Here is a 16,810-nt window from a genome sequence, read left to right as displayed (position 1 = left end):
AAATGAATTTCCTGACCCCGTTTACCTTCACGCTGCGCAGATGCCGGCTCCCAAACCCGCGGTTGCGCTCACCCGGACCATGCGATTCTGGCGCCACCTCGTGGAGCACAACTCCTGTGCGTCGTCTACCCGCTCAACTCTCGCGGTACTCCGGCGCTTAGCAACCTCACAAGTTGCGTCTCTGCGCTGACCAATCGGCTGCCAATCAGCTGCGCGAGCAAGGCCAATCACAATCAAGGATTTCGGCACCAATTTAAACAGAGAGTAATCACTTCCTGTTTTGGTAGTTAACACACGAGTACACGATAGAGGAAAGAAATATAAGGAAATAACCATTTAAACATATACATAGACATAAAAGGCGGTTTAGGATTAAACTGAGAGCCTGTGTTGAAGGACACTACTTCCGGTTTATATTTACGTTGCCGTTAGCTGACGGTGACGCCAGTCCGGTAAGTTTTGAACGTTAGAATCGGTTACAAATCAGCATGCCGTCCCGGGTGGAGGACTACGAGGTGCTGCACACTATAGGCTCCGGTTCATATGGAAGGTGCCAGAAAATAAAGAGAAAAGCTGACAGAAAGGTGAGTAAAACACACTTCCCGCATACCTGTGGGTTAAACTCACCTGCTGTCCGTGAGTCCGCGAGGCAATATTGTCGCAGTCATGTTTTTTTTTCCTCCCCCCACCTCAATAAACTTTATTTCAAACCGCTAACAAGTAGCTACCTGCCTGTAGCGTTACAGAAATTTTGAAAATGTAAGCTGTTAGCTTATAATGTGGACCTTAAAAATGAGCAGCGTTAGATTAAAAAGGTCAGTTATTAATGACTTAATATTTTATGTTAATTTTTATATTGATATTAGATATTTATGTTTTACTATTTTATTTTACTGACTTCATCTTTTTTTTTTTTTTTAAACGTTTGTTGTTGTTGGTAACTTAATTATTCCAATGAAGGAAATTCCTTTCTTTGGGTCAAGGGTTACTTTGAAAATACATCAGCTCTCAATGGGGAGATAAACATGTTGGATATTTACACTCATATAGACTGGGTAATGCATTAGCAATAAAATGATGCCAGATCCCTTGACAAAAGTGAAAATTATTAAATGATTTACCTTTGGAGGGCTTAATTTAAAGACCCTGAAACTCAAAGTAAAAAATAATGTGTAGATTTTGCCAAAATGTACCCAGTAGTTTGAATGGCAGGAGGAACCCAGGATTTCATCCCAATACCTAATGGCAGTCCCTTCATGGATATACCTCCACAGACCCTTACTCACCCAGCACCACACTGGTCATGCTGAATGATGTTACAGACAGCACAAGTTCTCCAAGGCTTCTCAGACAGTGAGCACAGGGCCCAGATCAATATCCCACAAGAGTATACTGGTGCCGAAATCCTTGATTGTGATTGGCCTTGCTATATAGTCACCCCCCCCAGAGGCCCTTTTTAAGGTCTGTATTGTGTAAATTCCTGTATTTACCTAATACTCTTCCTGCTGTGCTGTAATCAGTTATTATTTACGTTTGTGTCTGACAGTAAAGCCTGTTTTTCTGGTTTTATAGCCATTGGCAACAGTGACGTGTTTAAATGCCGTCCCTATTTTAAGGAGCATTTCATAACTCAATTCATAACATAATACATTTGATTGTACATTAAGACATTGTATGCAGTTTATCCTTCTCTGCCTCCTGACATCTGACCCACATTAAACTCATGGACTGAACATACACACACCCACAATTAGGAATGGGTACCGGTGTCCGGTGCCATGATGGCACCGGTTCTGACATAAACGGTAGTAACCAGACCGAAAAGCAGCGCACATTTCGGTGCTTTATTTCGGTGCTTTTTTTTTTCCTGAGCTGTGATACACTTCTAGCCAATCATTTTACGTTTCCCAGGATAGTAGGCGGGGCCAGGTACGTACGTTCAGTTAGAGCAGAGCTACAGATTAAAAATGCCCAAGGCGAAGCGGTCAAAAGTCTGGCTGTACTTCACAGCAAAATATGCAAACTCAGCAGCAACAAGTGCTTCAAGCTGATACTGTGATACTGTCAAAGGAGGTAACACCTCGAATCCGATGAAACACCTGGCGACGCATAGCGGTTTTTTTAAAAGCCGAGAAATGCGCCGTATTTGATAGCTTACTGCAAGACCTCACACTGTGCACATTGGGTGGGTTGCCAGTTATCGGACCCGGAGCAACATCCCCCAAAAACACGAAGAGGAGAGTCCTGGCCCCTAGCCCTGCCAGTGTAGCAGAAATGATGAGGATGATGATGGCAGCAGCAGCCGTTCTTCTCTGCGTGAGTCGCTTAATGTTGTTCGAGTGTAATTTACGTTGAGTAGGCTAACCACGTTATTACATTAAATTAATGCATGTAAGGTGAACTAGCAAACATCATCATAGCTACATGCGGCTGTCCTCTTGTTTGATGGCAGATACTCCCTTCACCCTGGACAAAAAGGCTAAAATGACCAAAGAAAAAGTGGGAAACAGCTGAACATGAGAGGTTTTTGGACAAAGTTTGTGTTTTTTTTCCATTGTTTAAGCACTGCTTCCAGCCAAGAGTGATACCATATATGCCCCATAGCTGCAGAAAAGGCTAACATTGCTATCTTTTTACAAAAAACAAACAAACAGCTGAACATGAGAGGTTTTTGGACAAAGTTTGTGTTCTCCATTCTTTAAGCACCGGTTCGAGCACCGTTTAAGCACCGGCACCGTTTCAAAAGTACCGATTTGGCACCGGTATCGGATAAAACCTAAACGATACCCATCCCTACCCACAATGGACAACTGTACCCTCAAACACACAATAATAACATGGACTGAACCACCACTCACAACCACTAGCACTTTATATAGCCTCTCTAGAAACTATCTACACCCTCACTTATCTTAACTGCACTACTGTATAGCTCTGTGTAAATAATCATTCTGTACATTCGATAATCTTTAATCCTACAACTGTTTACAACTTGCATAGTTCCCATTTCTGTATAGCTGTATATCTCAGATTTCTGTAAAGTTATTTATTTCATATTCTGTATAGTTTTTCATATTTATATCCTGTTCATAGCCTGTACATAGCTTGTACTCACTACAGCCTGTACATACTTATAGTTATACAATATTCACAACATACTTCATACCGTGTACATTATAACATACCATAATAGACCCATTTCTGTAATATACTCACATCTATATTATTGCTAATATATATTGTAATATATCTATATCACTAAAGCACTTCTGGATGGATGCAAACTGCATTTCGTTGCCCTGTGCATGTGCAATGACAATAAAGTTGAATTCTATTCTATTCTTCTAGGGCAGGAGTTGGGAACTCAAGCCTCAAGGGCTGGTGTTCTGCAGGTTTTAGATATCACCCTGGATCAACACACCTGAATCAAATGATTAGTTCATTACCAGGCCTCTGGAGAACTTGGAGACATGTTGATGAGGTCATTTAGCCATTTGAATCAGCTGTGTTGGATCAAGGACACATCTAAAACCTGCAGGACACCAGCCCTTGAGGCCTAGCGTTCCCCCACCCGTGTTCTAGAATAAAGACAAGTTGCCCGAGTTAGCTTTACTTTTCCATAGCTTCCACTTGTCTTCTTACGACACTGGCCTTTATGGAAGGACATTCTCTGATCTCTGATTCAGATAACCACGGTTCTTTGACTTTTATCTCTGTAATTCTGGTTAATTCAAAGCTGGTTTGTATTGTAGATCCTGGTGTGGAAGGAGCTGGATTATGGCACCATGGCAGAGGGTGAGAAGCAGATGCTGGTGTCAGAGGTGAACCTGCTGAGGGAGCTCAAACACCCAAATATAGTGAGGTACTACGACCGCATCATAGACCGGACAAACACCACTCTGTACATTGTCATGGAGTACTGCGAAGGCGGCGACCTGTCCAGTCTCATCAGCCGCTGCATCAAGGAGAGGTGGGGTTGAATGCTAAATGATACTGACTGTTGCATGCTGGTGAATCCTTTCCCTTCATCGGTGTGTGCATGTGTTTTTTTTACCTTGACAGGCGCTATTTGGAGGAGCAGTTCATCCTGCGAGTCATGGCCCAGCTCACGTTGGCCCTGAAGGAGTGTCACAGGCGGAGTGACGGCAGGGCCACAGTCCTTCATCGGGACCTGAAACCAGCCAACATCTTCCTCGACATCAAGCAGAATGTCAAACTGGGCGACTTTGGCCTGGCGAGGATCCTGAACCATGACACCAGCTTTGCAAAGACGTTTGTCGGGACGCCGTACTACATGTCTCCAGTGAGTGGCTTCATGCTGCTGGAGTTTGAAGTGTTTAATCTGAGCTTACAACTTTCCTTGCCTGAACTTTTGATTTTATTCTTGTTTGTTAATCTTTGTTTTACTTCATGATTAAAAAAAAATGGGGACAAATATAATCTCTTTTTTTTTTCTGTCAGGAACAAATAAACCGGATGTCATACAACGAGAAGTCTGATATTTGGTCTCTGGGATGTCTGCTCTACGAACTCTGTGCCTTATCGTAAGTTTTCCAGCTGTTCCACTTTAGCTGATTTCCCCACTGCAAACTGTTAGGCAGCAGATCTTGCAGTTTTTCCTGCATTTTTCTTTTTCCTCTCCAGGCCTCCTTTTACTGCTTACAACCAAAAAGAGCTGGCAGAAAAGATCAGAGAGGGCAAATTCAGAAGGATCCCGTACCGGTACTCTGAGGAGCTGAACACTCTGCTCGGCAAAATGCTCAACTTAAAGGTTGGAATTGAATTTATTTTTAAAATTTACATGATATGGTGCCTGAGCTATCTGATTATTTTAGATGGTATAAAAGATGGACCATGTGTCCACATCTGGAAGAGGGGAAGTCTGTGCAGAAATACTTCAAACCTTGCATTCTTTCTAACAGCCTGCAGGGGGCAACTGCTCTAGTTTTAGTGCCTTCCATGGCAAACTGGCCCTCAGTAACTACTTTCCCATGACTTTATGGACTCAAGTGCTAGTTTTAGGTCACTGAATAAAACGTGAAGTTAATTTTGTAAATTCTAGTTAAATGAGCACTCTAAGCACTTTTTACCACCACCCACATTCACCCATTCTCACACACATTCATACGGTGCCTTTAGGTGCTTTTTCTAACTTTCTCACGCTTGCTCACTCTTCGGTAGATCCTGAACTGGGCCAATTTGTTGTTCAGTATCTTGTCCAAGGACACTTGACATGTGGATTGGGATGTCATGGTGGCTACATCCATCTTTTATGCGGTCTAAGGTTTTGCACCGACGTGATGCTGGCGTCTGATCTGGAATGGGTTCGGGGCATTTCCACCCTTAAAGTGCCAACAGATATTACCCTAGCCTCTGCTAGCAGCATTACATAATAACTGGACCTCAAACTTGTGGAAATGGGAACTAGTTCTCAAAATGAAACCACTGGCAGTGGCAGCGACACTAGCACCACATTGGCAGGAACAAAAAAGGCTATTTATGTTTCATTTATGGGCCCCTTCTCTTGGCAGGACTATTTGAGACCTTCTGTAGAATCTATTCTCCAGAGCAGCCTGCTGAGCGAGGCGGTTGCTGAGGAGCAGAGGAAGGCACAGTCGCGACTCCAAAGGAGATCAGCTGATTCTGATGTTCCTCTCCACAAACCGGCAGAGACGGCGCACGCCTCGGCCACGGAGATCAGACTGAAGGAGCAGGCGCTGCGGGACCGAGAACAAGCACTGAAAGAACGTGAGGAGCAGCTGGAGAGTAAGACCTTTTTAAGCCCTGCTTTGAGCCGCACATACCTCAAGCATATGTCTGTCAGTGTTGCTGTAGTCTGGCCTAGATTTTGGGAGAAATTAGAAAAACTGTGTATTGTATTTTTAGTAGAGAAATATTTGATTTACATCAGTTTGAAGAGGCTACTTCTAACAGGAACATCCTCTTCTGCAAAGAGGACTCATCAGTATTATCTCATGTTTATGGACTTGTTTTCACATTGGCAGCAATAAGTAAAGTTGAGTAATACCATAGAAAGTACTAGGTACATCTTGCTAAGAGGGTGGAAGTGTAGTTGAAGAAACCTGTGTGGATGGAACAGGTTTGTTCATGTTGCTTGGGGTGTCGCAACCAAACGATGACCTACTTCTACACCTACAGCTCCTAGCTCTGTGTGTGTGTGTGTGTGTGTGTGTGTGTGTGTGTCCAGAAATATGTGGAAATAAGAGATTGTTAGTCACACACAGCTATGATAAAATAAAATGCCTCCTCTTTTCATTCTAAGATTTTACATGTGCAGACATAATGAAACCTTTTAAATATTACCTGATTTTTAAGACCCTCTGAGGGATGTCCTGGTGTTTAGACTTGAAAGAGGGTGTACTTTCTTGAAAAGTGAGGGATAAATTCCCAAACTGAAACTGTCCATTTTTGTCTTTTAATTACAGGAAGAGAGCAGGAGCTGTGTGTTCGTGAACGACTTGCAAATGAGAAGCTCGTGCGGTAAAAAAAACTTTTAAGATAGAAATGATTTAAGCAATTCATTTTTTTTCATTCTAACCATTCTTTGGCAGTCTTTCCAGCTGATTTTAATTTTTTTCCCTTTATTTTGAATCAACCGCTTCAGAGCGGAGAGTTTGCTGAAGAATTACAGCCGCCTACAGCACCACAGGGACACGACACCGATCTATGACAAAGACATAGGTATGGGAATCCAGCAAAGACTTCTGAACTTACTGAACCAAGACCAGAGCTGAGCAGTTTACTTTTAACGTGTGTTTTAACGCATGTGTCGACAATGTGAATGACTTTGGATCAAATGTATTTTATTTTTTTTTATACAACAATAAAGAAATTATTTTTAAAAAGTTGCAGTTCTAAAAGCTCACACGACACACCTCAGAATCACAGCTGTTGAGATTGTGATTTGTTAACAAGTTTACGTGACTGTTTTGGTCTAGATGTGGAGAACCTCTCTCCGGGTAAGAAGAAGGTCCACTTTGCTGGCGAGAGCAAAGAGAACCAGCGGCCCGATGCTCTGCAGAGCGCGCCGTCCCAGGAGCTGGTGCTGCTGAAGAGGCTGCAGGCAGCGGCCCAGCGGAGCCAAGCTCTGAGTGAAATGGAGAAGATGTGCCAGCTCAAGAGCAGGCAAATCCTCGGCCTGCGCTGATCGCACAGGTGTGACCATGAAAGCTTCTGAAGGCCTGGAGTCATAACAACTGGATGAAAATGTTCATGTGTAGCTGTGGAAGTGCAGTGAATGTGTGTGTGTGTGTGTGTTACGGTCTTATTTTTATGTAGCCTGATGAGTGAGTGTGTTATCTTGGGCAGCTAATGCGATTATCAATGTACTGTGTATAGTTTTTTGCTGTATTTATGGCTGTAGACCTTCTTTAGAGACATCTCTAGAAGAAGGGAGACTATGTGGAATGACATGATCCTGTGATGTCAATAAACAAAGTGATTATATTCATTACTACATTAAAGTAGGCATGATGTGATGATAAATACTTGTTCTATACCATTTGGGTTTTTTTGTTTTTTTTTTTTGTTTTTTTTTATATAGCAGTTGAAATGATGTAATAATTTTAGTATCTGCCAAACAGATATGCTGTATTATAGAAGGAAAGAGGATGTGGTCTGAGAGGTGTTCTGGTGGCAGTGGAGCTGAATCCTTCAGTTAGAGAAGATGTTCTGCTGCCTGTACAGTAAGTGGTGTAGAGGGTCTAGATCACAGGTGTTGAACTCTAGGCCTCGAGGGCCGGTGTCCTGTAGGTGTTAGATATGTCCTTAATCCAACACAGCTGATTTAAGTGGCCAAATTACTTCCTTAACATGTCTCGAAGTTCCCCAGAGGCCTGGTAATGAATTAATCATTTGATTCAGGTGTGATGACCCAGGGTGAGAAACCTGCAGGACACCAGCTCTTGAGGCCTGGAGTTCCCCACCCCTGCTCTAATATGTGTATACTTGATATATCAACAAGCAAACATGACTGATAAATTAGGAATTCTTACTCCACTCAGTTTGTGGGGAAATGTGTGCTTCTCTTGTTTGTTGCCTAGAGACATTACAGCTGTCTGTTACTTTAACAGGGATAAATCTGTTTGCCCGGCCACAAAAAAAGAATCTGCCCTGGGGTCTATCACAGGGCTGTTATGCAATATGCTATATTTCATATGTATACAGACTGTAGTGGGTCTAAGTTGGGCCAAAACTAGTTTCTCCTGTGGTTTTTCACACTAGCGTAGCAATAGATGTATATGAAAAAGAGAAGTTACAGGCTGGGCTGATCATTTTCATAGTAATGGAATTGTTTTTATATAACACTAGCTCCCACAAGGGGTCATCACTTTTCCATGAAAAGATATTAAAATGCAATTTGCAAACAAGCCTTTGCTTTGAGTAAGTAGCAGATTAGATGTAATTTATTGTTACATCTGTCTTTATTTCCATTGAAGCTGGTAGCTTACTGGCTTGATTACTGAGTTTTTTTGTGTTTGCTTGTTTGGTTGGTTTTTTCTTGGAGGGGGGGGGGGGGCAACTTGTATTTAACTTAATGTAAAATTTAATCATTTTACAGCGTAAGTATACGGACATTTGGAAAATAAAATATAAAATAAAGGAAGCAATTATAGTGTGTAGTTGGAACATCAGTAAATTTATTTAGGGATTTTTCCGTGATTAAAAGCTGAGTAAAGACCACTGATTGTATAAAAAAGTGTTTTTACTGATAAGGGCTCAGTTTCTGTGATTCTTCGCAGTCACCTGGTTTCAGCTGAAACGCCAAGATTTACGAATCAGTTACGGACCTCATCGCGATATTACAATTGCCATTAGCGTGCGTAGCAACCACCGTTGTTTGGCTTCTTTGCGCCGCCTACTTGCAAGAGTTGCAGAACGTGACCAATTACGTTCCTCCCTGTAGCTCGTCGACCAACGGAAATCGTAGTAGGCGTGTCCCGCTATGTGCCGTGTTCCGTGTGGAAAGTTTACCGGCTCGGGTGCAAAGTTTCAGCCGTCTGCAAAGCGGAGCTCGTCGGCAAAACGAGCGAGGAAGGTGCTGGTATTTATACGGTTGCTGAATCATTTTTTAATCGCCAATTGATTCGGTGTGTGTTTGTCCTCAGATATAGCCGAGTGTTGCTGCCGTCGCCGAATAAGAGTGTTTTACGCGGATGATATTACCAGCGATCGTATTGTCTCAGGGAGCCAAGCTAGCTTAACGTAGCCCGGAGTTAAACGGGAAAGCCAACCAGCGGATGTCGTGGGGATTTCTTGGGCTTTCTCAAACCTGCTGATTTCTTCAACGCTAACTTAAACTTGAATCGACTGTGAGGAAGGAAAAATGGCTTGCGAACCCAATCGTGCCCGGCTGCTGTGCATGCTATCATTGACTTTTGGGTTTTTCATCGTGGAAGTGGTGGTCAGTCGGATGACCTCGTCCCTGTCAATGCTGTCGGACTCCTTCCATATGCTGTCGGATGTCATCGCACTCGTCGTGGCTCTAGTGGCGGTTCGGTTCGCGGAAAAAACCCAGGCGACCAACAAGAACACCTTCGGCTGGATCCGAGCGGAGGTGATGGGGGCTCTGGTCAATGCCGTCTTTCTCACGGCGCTGTGCTTCACCATCGTCCTGGAGGCGGTCGAGCGTTTCACCGAGCCCCACGAGATCGAGTCTCCAGTGGTGGTGGCCGGGGTCGGTGCCGCGGGGCTTCTGGTTAACCTGCTGGGGCTCTGCTTGTTCCACGGCCACGCGGGCGGAGGCCACGGACACTCTCACGGAGGGCACTCTCATGGGAGTAAGAATAAGCGGGGCAAAACGAGCAAGAACTCGAAGGCTGGAAACGGGTCTTCGGGAGAGGAGACCAACAACTTGGTGGGAAATCACAACAGCCCAGGCGATGGGAGACCAAGAAATGGTGAGCAATGAGTTGTTGGTGCTTTAGTTTTGAAATGGACAGTCCACCCTCACTATCTCACCATTAATCTGGATACATGTGCCAGTCTTTATCTTCACTGTTAGCACTCCAGATTGTGTAACAGTGCATCAGCCTGCCCTGAGAACTGCCCAAGTGACTAATCCGTATTGGGGTTTTTTCTTGACATATGTGTTTGGCGTCTCATATTTGTTGGGTTATTCTATCCTTGGAAACATGGTCTCCGTGTTGGTGACATTCCTGGGTAAAGCCTCAGGTTTCACTCTGGCTTCTAAATAATGATAACGAGAAGTTTCTGACTGACACAGCTGAGTCAAACTGAACTCGATTTTAAGTTTTTACCTGAATTTCCACACTGACTGTAGCTTGGGCCGGTATTTAAAACTTATAGTGGGATCCTTGTAAAGTCTCCTGACCCCCTGAAGAGCTTAGTGCAGGGCTGCCCAATCCCAGTCCTCAAGAGCTACTATCCTGCAGCTTTTAGATGCATCCCTACTCCAACACAGCTGAATCAAATGGTTTGATTACCTCTTCAGCATGCCATCATGTTTGGCAAAGGCCTGATAACAAGCCATTCATTTGATTCGGGTGTGTGGGAACAAGGATGCATCTAAAAGCTGCAGGACGGTAGCTCTCGAGGACCGGGATTGGGCACCCCTGGCTTAGTGAGTTACCTTATCTGCTAAATAATTAGTAACTAAAGCTTAAAAATAAATGCAGTGAAGTAGGTGCCCCCCCTTTACACTCACCTGGCTGTCAGCTATCAGCAAGGAATCAGAAGCAAAACAAACTCATCTGCATACAGGCAGCTTTTATTTTAGCTTCTTCTTAATTTAATTGTGCTTCTACAAGGTATTGAGTGGAAGAAAAACCGGTCAAAGGCCAAAGTGGGGCAGCAGCTGGACAATCAGCTTGTCCACCATACATTTTTGTTACATTAAACGCTTCTTACCAGACAAGTTGATTGTACTGATAACCTCATGTTGGTGTCTGCATGTCAGTTAAAAAGTTTCACAGCAGCACTGGAGAGCTTCCGTGGCCCTTTCTGCTGGTCAGTCTAACTGAAGGGTTAAACATACAGAAACTCATTTATTCTTCCCCCCGCACTGTTAGACCCTGCCAGTTTCAATAAATGGGGGTTATATCCCCCGCCCCTCCATGCACTGATTGCTGTTACTGGGCCATACATCAGTGTAGCTGTGGAGTCGACAGCCCCAGACACACCATTAGCCACTGATGAATAGACCAGCTTGGTCCCTGGGATGGAAGCGAGCCATCGTTGCTCAGGTGCCGTTGCCCCAGCTTAGAGTGTGTTGCCTGCCATTACTAACTGAATTTGCCTAATGTGAATTACTGAGTAGCATTTTGCTGCGTTTAGGTTTTTTTCTTTGGTCATCTGGCATGTTGTTTTCCTGAGTGTGGCCTTGGGCAGTTATATAGCACAGATTCAGTCACAAGATGAAGTCTTCAGCAGTGAAATCTGCAACATTGTATGTAGTTTCACATGAACTTTTCCCCTTTCGCTCTTAATAATGGCATTGTATTTAACAGCTGGCTGCCATTTGATGGCATCCAGAGTTTTTACCAGGAGAAAAACAAAACCGAGTAGGGTTCACTGGGAGTTTTTGACGGTGTTGGAAAGTGGGGTTTAATTTTATTCAAAACTGAATACATGTTTTCTTATCACATGACCAAAAACAACAGGACAATGCACAGAATTCTGTTGTCAGGTGACATGATTCCCCCCCCCCCATCTTAACTATATGATTAACAATCGTTCAGTGTGCATAGTCCCCATGCTCAGAATGGGCCCGTGGGGTGGGGTGGGGGGTACAGTCAGTCTAGACAAAGGGACTGTGTTACCTTAGTCCTTGCAATTTCTTACAATTTGATAACCTAAACTGTGTTATTATGGTTTAGTATATTAAATACTAACAAACCTGTTAGCCCCAGATAAAATCTTCTTTCAGGGTGTGTGGGAAACACATGCTTCTTTATGTAGGATAAACCCTGGTCTATATAATTTGTGTGAAACCTGTGTGTCAAAGTCCATTTGATTATTTAACTGTTCCAAACTAATCTCTGTTTTCCCTTTTTAATCTTTAGAAATCAGCTGTAAAGGCAGCACAGAGGTGCAGATGAATGGAAACACCCACTATGAGGAGATGGATCCCGACCACGACTCGTCGTCGCAGCTCAACATGCGCGGGGTCTTCCTGCATGTGCTGGGCGACGCCCTGGGCTCCGTCATCGTAGTGGTCAACGCTGTAATATTCACCTTTGTGTGGCAGCCCTGCATCAAAGGTGAGAAGTGCGTGAATCCGTGCATCAACAGCCACTCCGCTGACCATTACCATGACAACAACACCGTTGTCGATCTGCACGTGGGTCCAACTGTGCCGACCATGAAGTTCGCCGGCCCCTGCTGGGTTCTTTACCTTGATCCCACGCTGTGCATCATCATGGTGAGCATCCTGCTGTACACTACCTACCCTCTCCTCAAAGAGTCGGCCCTCATCCTGCTGCAGACCGTGCCCAAGCAGATCAACATGCACCGGCTCAACGAGCGTCTGCTGAGCCTGGACGGCGTCCTGGCCATCCACGAGCTGCACATCTGGCAGCTGGCCGGAAGCCGCATCATCGCCACGGCGCACATCAAATGCCACGACCCCACATCTTACATGGAGGTGGCCAAACGCATCAAGGACTTCTTCCACAACGAGGGCATCCACGCCACCACCATCCAGCCCGAGTTTGTCACGTTCAGCTCAGAGTCTCGAGACTCCCTGTGCGAGCTCTCCTGTCGGACTCAGTGCGCTCCCAAGCTATGCTGCGGCGCTGCGGACAAACAGAACACTGGCTCTGACAAGAAGGCTGCAGTCGCTTCAAACCTGGAGGTGATCAGTGAGACTTCAGAGGCGGCGGGGGTCGTAGTTCAGGTGTGCCCTGGGTCTGAGGCTGAGGTCAGGATTGCCAGAGAAGTGGAGTCATCTCTGTGAGATGAAGGGTGTGGAGAAGAGCAGAGGAGAAGCAAGAAAACCTCCACTTTGAGCAAAAACATCATCATCATTTGCAGGAAGCTGTACTTTTTGTGGCTTAATCATTTCCCCCGATAGGTCCTTTTATTTTCGATTATTGCCCATCTACACGCCTGAACCCCTTTCACTCCCTCCCATGTTCATACATTGAGCATTAGTTCAACCCCCCCAAGCCTCTCCTCCGCCACTCAGTCCCTCCCTTGTTGTCTGTGGCTCTGGCAGTATGAGGGTATGGTTGCGATGCATGTTGGGTTGCACTGACCTCATCTCCACTAGGACTGGATCAAGGCCTGCATGAGCGTCATTAGCACCGTGTTGTGATGTCTCATCTCGTCTCATGGTGTTTCTGTGCCAAAGCTTCTCAGTGGACCGAAGGGATCAGAGGGACATTCCCTCCTCCAAATGGACACACAGCACACACATCACTAGGTTATTTATTTAGCCTATGGACCTGCTGGAAAAGAGTCTACCTTCCTGTTTTTTTGTGTAGGCTTCAAGCACACCTATTTTCTTTACCCTCTGGCCTCCAGATGGAATAGTATTGTATTGCATAATAATTTATGTACCTAAGTTATTAGAAATGATCTATTCTCTGTAGATGCTGTTTGTAATGTTTAGTTTGGATGATAAACATTTATTTTTTCTCTTTTCTCTCTTCTTGAAATCTTTTGACAGACCATCTATGCTGAATTCAGTTTTTTTTCCAGGTGTGATGTTTTTATAATGATTTTGTTTCTCAGACGTTTTCGTCTGGCCTTGACTCGGATTTAATTGCAGTCGTTAGCTGGATACAAAAGCCGTACCAACACCTCTCTCACCTTGCCTTTTAATTAAAGAAAACTGTTGCAATATGGCACTAAGCATAGTCGACTCGGTGTAACAGGACTTCTCGCAGTGGCACAGTCACCTAATTAATTAAATAAACGTTTATTCTTAAATTTCGATGCCTCGCAAGCCAGAGAGTTGCAAAGAAACGAGCACTGTTCGCCATTTAGTGAAACCTCCGTCTGAATTTGTACCGGAAAGCTTTCTGTTGGCCTGTTGGGTTTTAAAAACCCTCATGAATGTGTTCGGCACCTTGTCACAATCCATGCTGAGGGAGTTTTTTTTTTTTTTTAATTTTAAATATCTATATATCCAGGACCTTCTGTGTTGTCTGCATGACCAAACTGAGACCTGGTGTTCGACTTTTTAACAGCTCCACTAAGAGCTCTAGTTGCTGCTTACCAGCGTCTGCTGGTATCCTACTATATTACTCATGACAGTGTGTGGGGGAATGACTCATCATATAGCTCTGTGTGTCCTCTGCTGTGGACAGCTGAGCCGAGCTGGTTGTTTGCTGAACTGAAGTCCATACAGTGGCCTTTGAATTTGTTTCGACTTTTCCCCTCATCAGCACAGATACCGTGTGAAGTTGACCTGTTGATGAGTTTTGGATTTCCACTCTTTGATTTATTTTGCATTATAGAAATGTGTTCTGGGATATGTATTTTTTTTCCATTTGTAATGTTTGGTCACTTTTACTCTTTTATGACTTGAGCTCTATGTGCAAATCGAAAACAAGTGTGTGTGCGTGCGTGTGGTGTTTTTTTTTATTTTTATTTTTTTATTTTAGTTATGATGAATCAGCTGATGTGTTTTTGAACTGTATGGTGGCATGCAAAAGTTTGTCCACTGCTGGTCAACATGACTTCCTGTGACTAGTTAATAAACAATTACCTTATTTCCAAAAGGCAAATAATGGTTAATGGACTTATTTTTAAAGTGTGTAAATAATAGGTTTACCCTCTGCATGGTCACTTTTTTCTGTTGGTTGACTGTGAGGGTCTTGGAAAACTGTCAGAAGTCTGCACTTCATCTTCAGATCTTTTTGTCCAGTGTTTGCCGGTATTTAAATCAATCCACTCTTCTTTTCACCAGTGATTGCAGGACTGGCTGCAGCACAGCATGGTCAAAGCCATCCCCATGCTTAACAGTTGAACAAGTATTCTTCTAATGAAAGTCCTTATCCATTTTTTTCCCCCAAGCATACCTTTGCTTATTTGGCCTGATGAGTTTCGTCTGCTGACTCTCCAATGAGTCATATTTGCACGTTTCACGGCGCAGGAGGTCGGTGCACAACGTCTCCAGCCTCTGATAAATCTTCCCAAAGGTCAAAGTTTTCCTTGTCTTTCGCACCTGAGCTGCATTTCCAGTATACCTTAAATTCTTTGCAGACTTCAGGATCAACTATCTGAAAATGCTTTGCTCTCTCCTCCTGAGTGGGCACCACTTGTTTTAATCTCCAGACTGCTATGGAGCGCCTTAGAGGAGCAATATCAGAGTGTATGAAGCTTTAAAATATGAAACTCACAACTTTTCCCAGTTATCGCGAATAAGCCATAGACCTAAAAGCAAATTAAGGTCTGAGACTTTAGTAAAAATTATTTGTGAGGTCAAATCTTGCGTAAAATGTTAAAAATCTATAATTTTCTGCCTTCTGGAGATCAATCCATCCTCTGTTTGCTTAGCTGTTCACAGTAACCTAAACTATTTTGCAAATTATCCACACTTCTGCATGCCACTGTATTGACATATATACCTAAAGTACCTGTCTAGTGTGTTATTGTGAAATTAAAGCAAAACATGTTCGTTAAAGCTGAAGAACCCGAGTTAGTCTCATTCTTACTTTCTCCAGCTTTTCAAATGTACATTTTTACATAGAGCACCACTTTTTAAAAAGTTAGTAAATTACAGAAGGTGGAAGGTGGTAATGGCAAAAGCCAGAGCACCTTTCAGCTTTTCCCTGCTGCAGAGAAGGACCAAAGGAGTGCCCAGGGGTGCCTTTGCTGCCCTAGATAATCCTACCTCAGTCAGGAAATTGTCCAGTAACCCTGGATCAGCTCCAAGTTAACTTAACATGTCAATCAAACAAACACAAACGGAAAACAAGCACGAAGTGAAGCAAACCTGCGAAAGAAGACTGAAATGACCACAGAAAAAGACTTGTGAGAACTTTCAAATGCACAAAACACCCACAAAGAAGCACAAGGTGAAACAAGTGGTGCATGTGGGTTTGCTGCAGAGGTTAAGGGGAAAAAAAAGGTAAAAAGCTGTCACTCAAAAAGAATCTCAGTGAGGATATAGAAAAGAGTTTTAAGCAACAATTAAGTATTTTCTAAACTTGTGCTTTGAAATCTAAATCTTTCTGTGTCACAGCCATCAGTTAAAGTCAAATTAACACAGAAAGAGACATTTACAAGCCCGCTGTGTGTAAAGACCCGTGCACGTTCATGTAGCTTGTAAGGCCAAGCGGATATTTGTGGCTTATGTCCTCTATCCAGCTCCAGAAACCTCAACTACCTAAACAGTGATAACGGTTAGCCGTAAATCTCTCTGAGTGACTTGTGCAGTTACATAAGTCCATAATTGCAGTGTTTCACAACTCTTCTCCACGGTTCGCAGCAGGGAATCCTGGCCTCCGTCTGCAACTGGGTTTCTATGGAAGTCTGGAGAGGCTGCTGACTGAATATGTGGCTGCCGCTGGCCCGAGAGGCCTTATGTAAGAGACCCAGGGGCATTCCAAGGGCAACAAGCATGAGGCTCTCACTGGATCCTTTCACATGGACAGAAAGGGGCTCGTGCTGTGGTTGTCTCTCATTATGTACTCTTGGGTTTAAGTCAGGTGTTCTCCTGCAGCCCCCTGAATACAACAATCCTCTACTCTGTGGCTTGTGTGTGTTTCCATCTCATCCGTATCACTGAGATAAGCAACGGAAATCTGTGAAAAACACAGAGGCTCATTTAACAGCAGTTTAAAGCTGTTGTGTTGTGATGTTTTTTTCTTAAGGCTGC

General features: G+C 43.8%; 2 protein-coding genes across 3 annotated transcripts; both read left to right on the top strand.

The window, feature by feature from the left end:
- Positions 1-488: 488 nt before the first annotated feature.
- nek2 (NIMA-related kinase 2) lies at positions 489-7,168 on the top strand. Of its 2 annotated transcripts, XM_085372583.1 has the most exons (10): positions 489-584; positions 3,753-3,970; positions 4,063-4,303; positions 4,462-4,544; positions 4,645-4,771; positions 5,532-5,766; positions 6,447-6,501; positions 6,626-6,687; positions 6,741-6,758; positions 6,960-7,168. In XM_085372583.1, the coding sequence occupies exons 1-10, from the start codon at positions 489-491 to the stop codon at positions 7,166-7,168; spliced, it is 1,344 nt and encodes a 447-aa protein (XP_085228709.1). The 2 variants fall into 2 exon arrangements, with proteins under 2 accessions (XP_085228709.1, XP_085228710.1); XM_085372584.1 differs by lacking the exon at positions 6,741-6,758 and having other exon boundaries at positions 6,626-6,702.
- Positions 7,169-9,019: 1,851 nt separating this feature from the next.
- Positions 9,020-14,072, top strand: slc30a1a (solute carrier family 30 member 1a). Its single transcript, XM_085372245.1, has 2 exons — positions 9,020-9,920; positions 12,045-14,072. The coding sequence occupies exons 1-2, from the start codon at positions 9,347-9,349 to the stop codon at positions 12,935-12,937; spliced, it is 1,467 nt and encodes a 488-aa protein (XP_085228371.1). The 5' UTR covers positions 9,020-9,346; the 3' UTR covers positions 12,938-14,072.
- The last annotated feature ends 2,738 nt before the right edge of the window (positions 14,073-16,810 follow it).

This window comes from Diplotaxodon limnothrissa, linkage group LG15, assembly GCF_057381915.1.
Source record: "Diplotaxodon limnothrissa isolate DT_005_m linkage group LG15, D_limnothrissa_male_GT1.1, whole genome shotgun sequence".
Lineage (NCBI taxonomy): Eukaryota > Metazoa > Chordata > Actinopteri > Cichliformes > Cichlidae > Diplotaxodon > Diplotaxodon limnothrissa.
The sequence above is the reverse complement of the archived record's forward strand: the minus strand, read 5'-3'. Positions and strand labels throughout refer to the sequence as shown.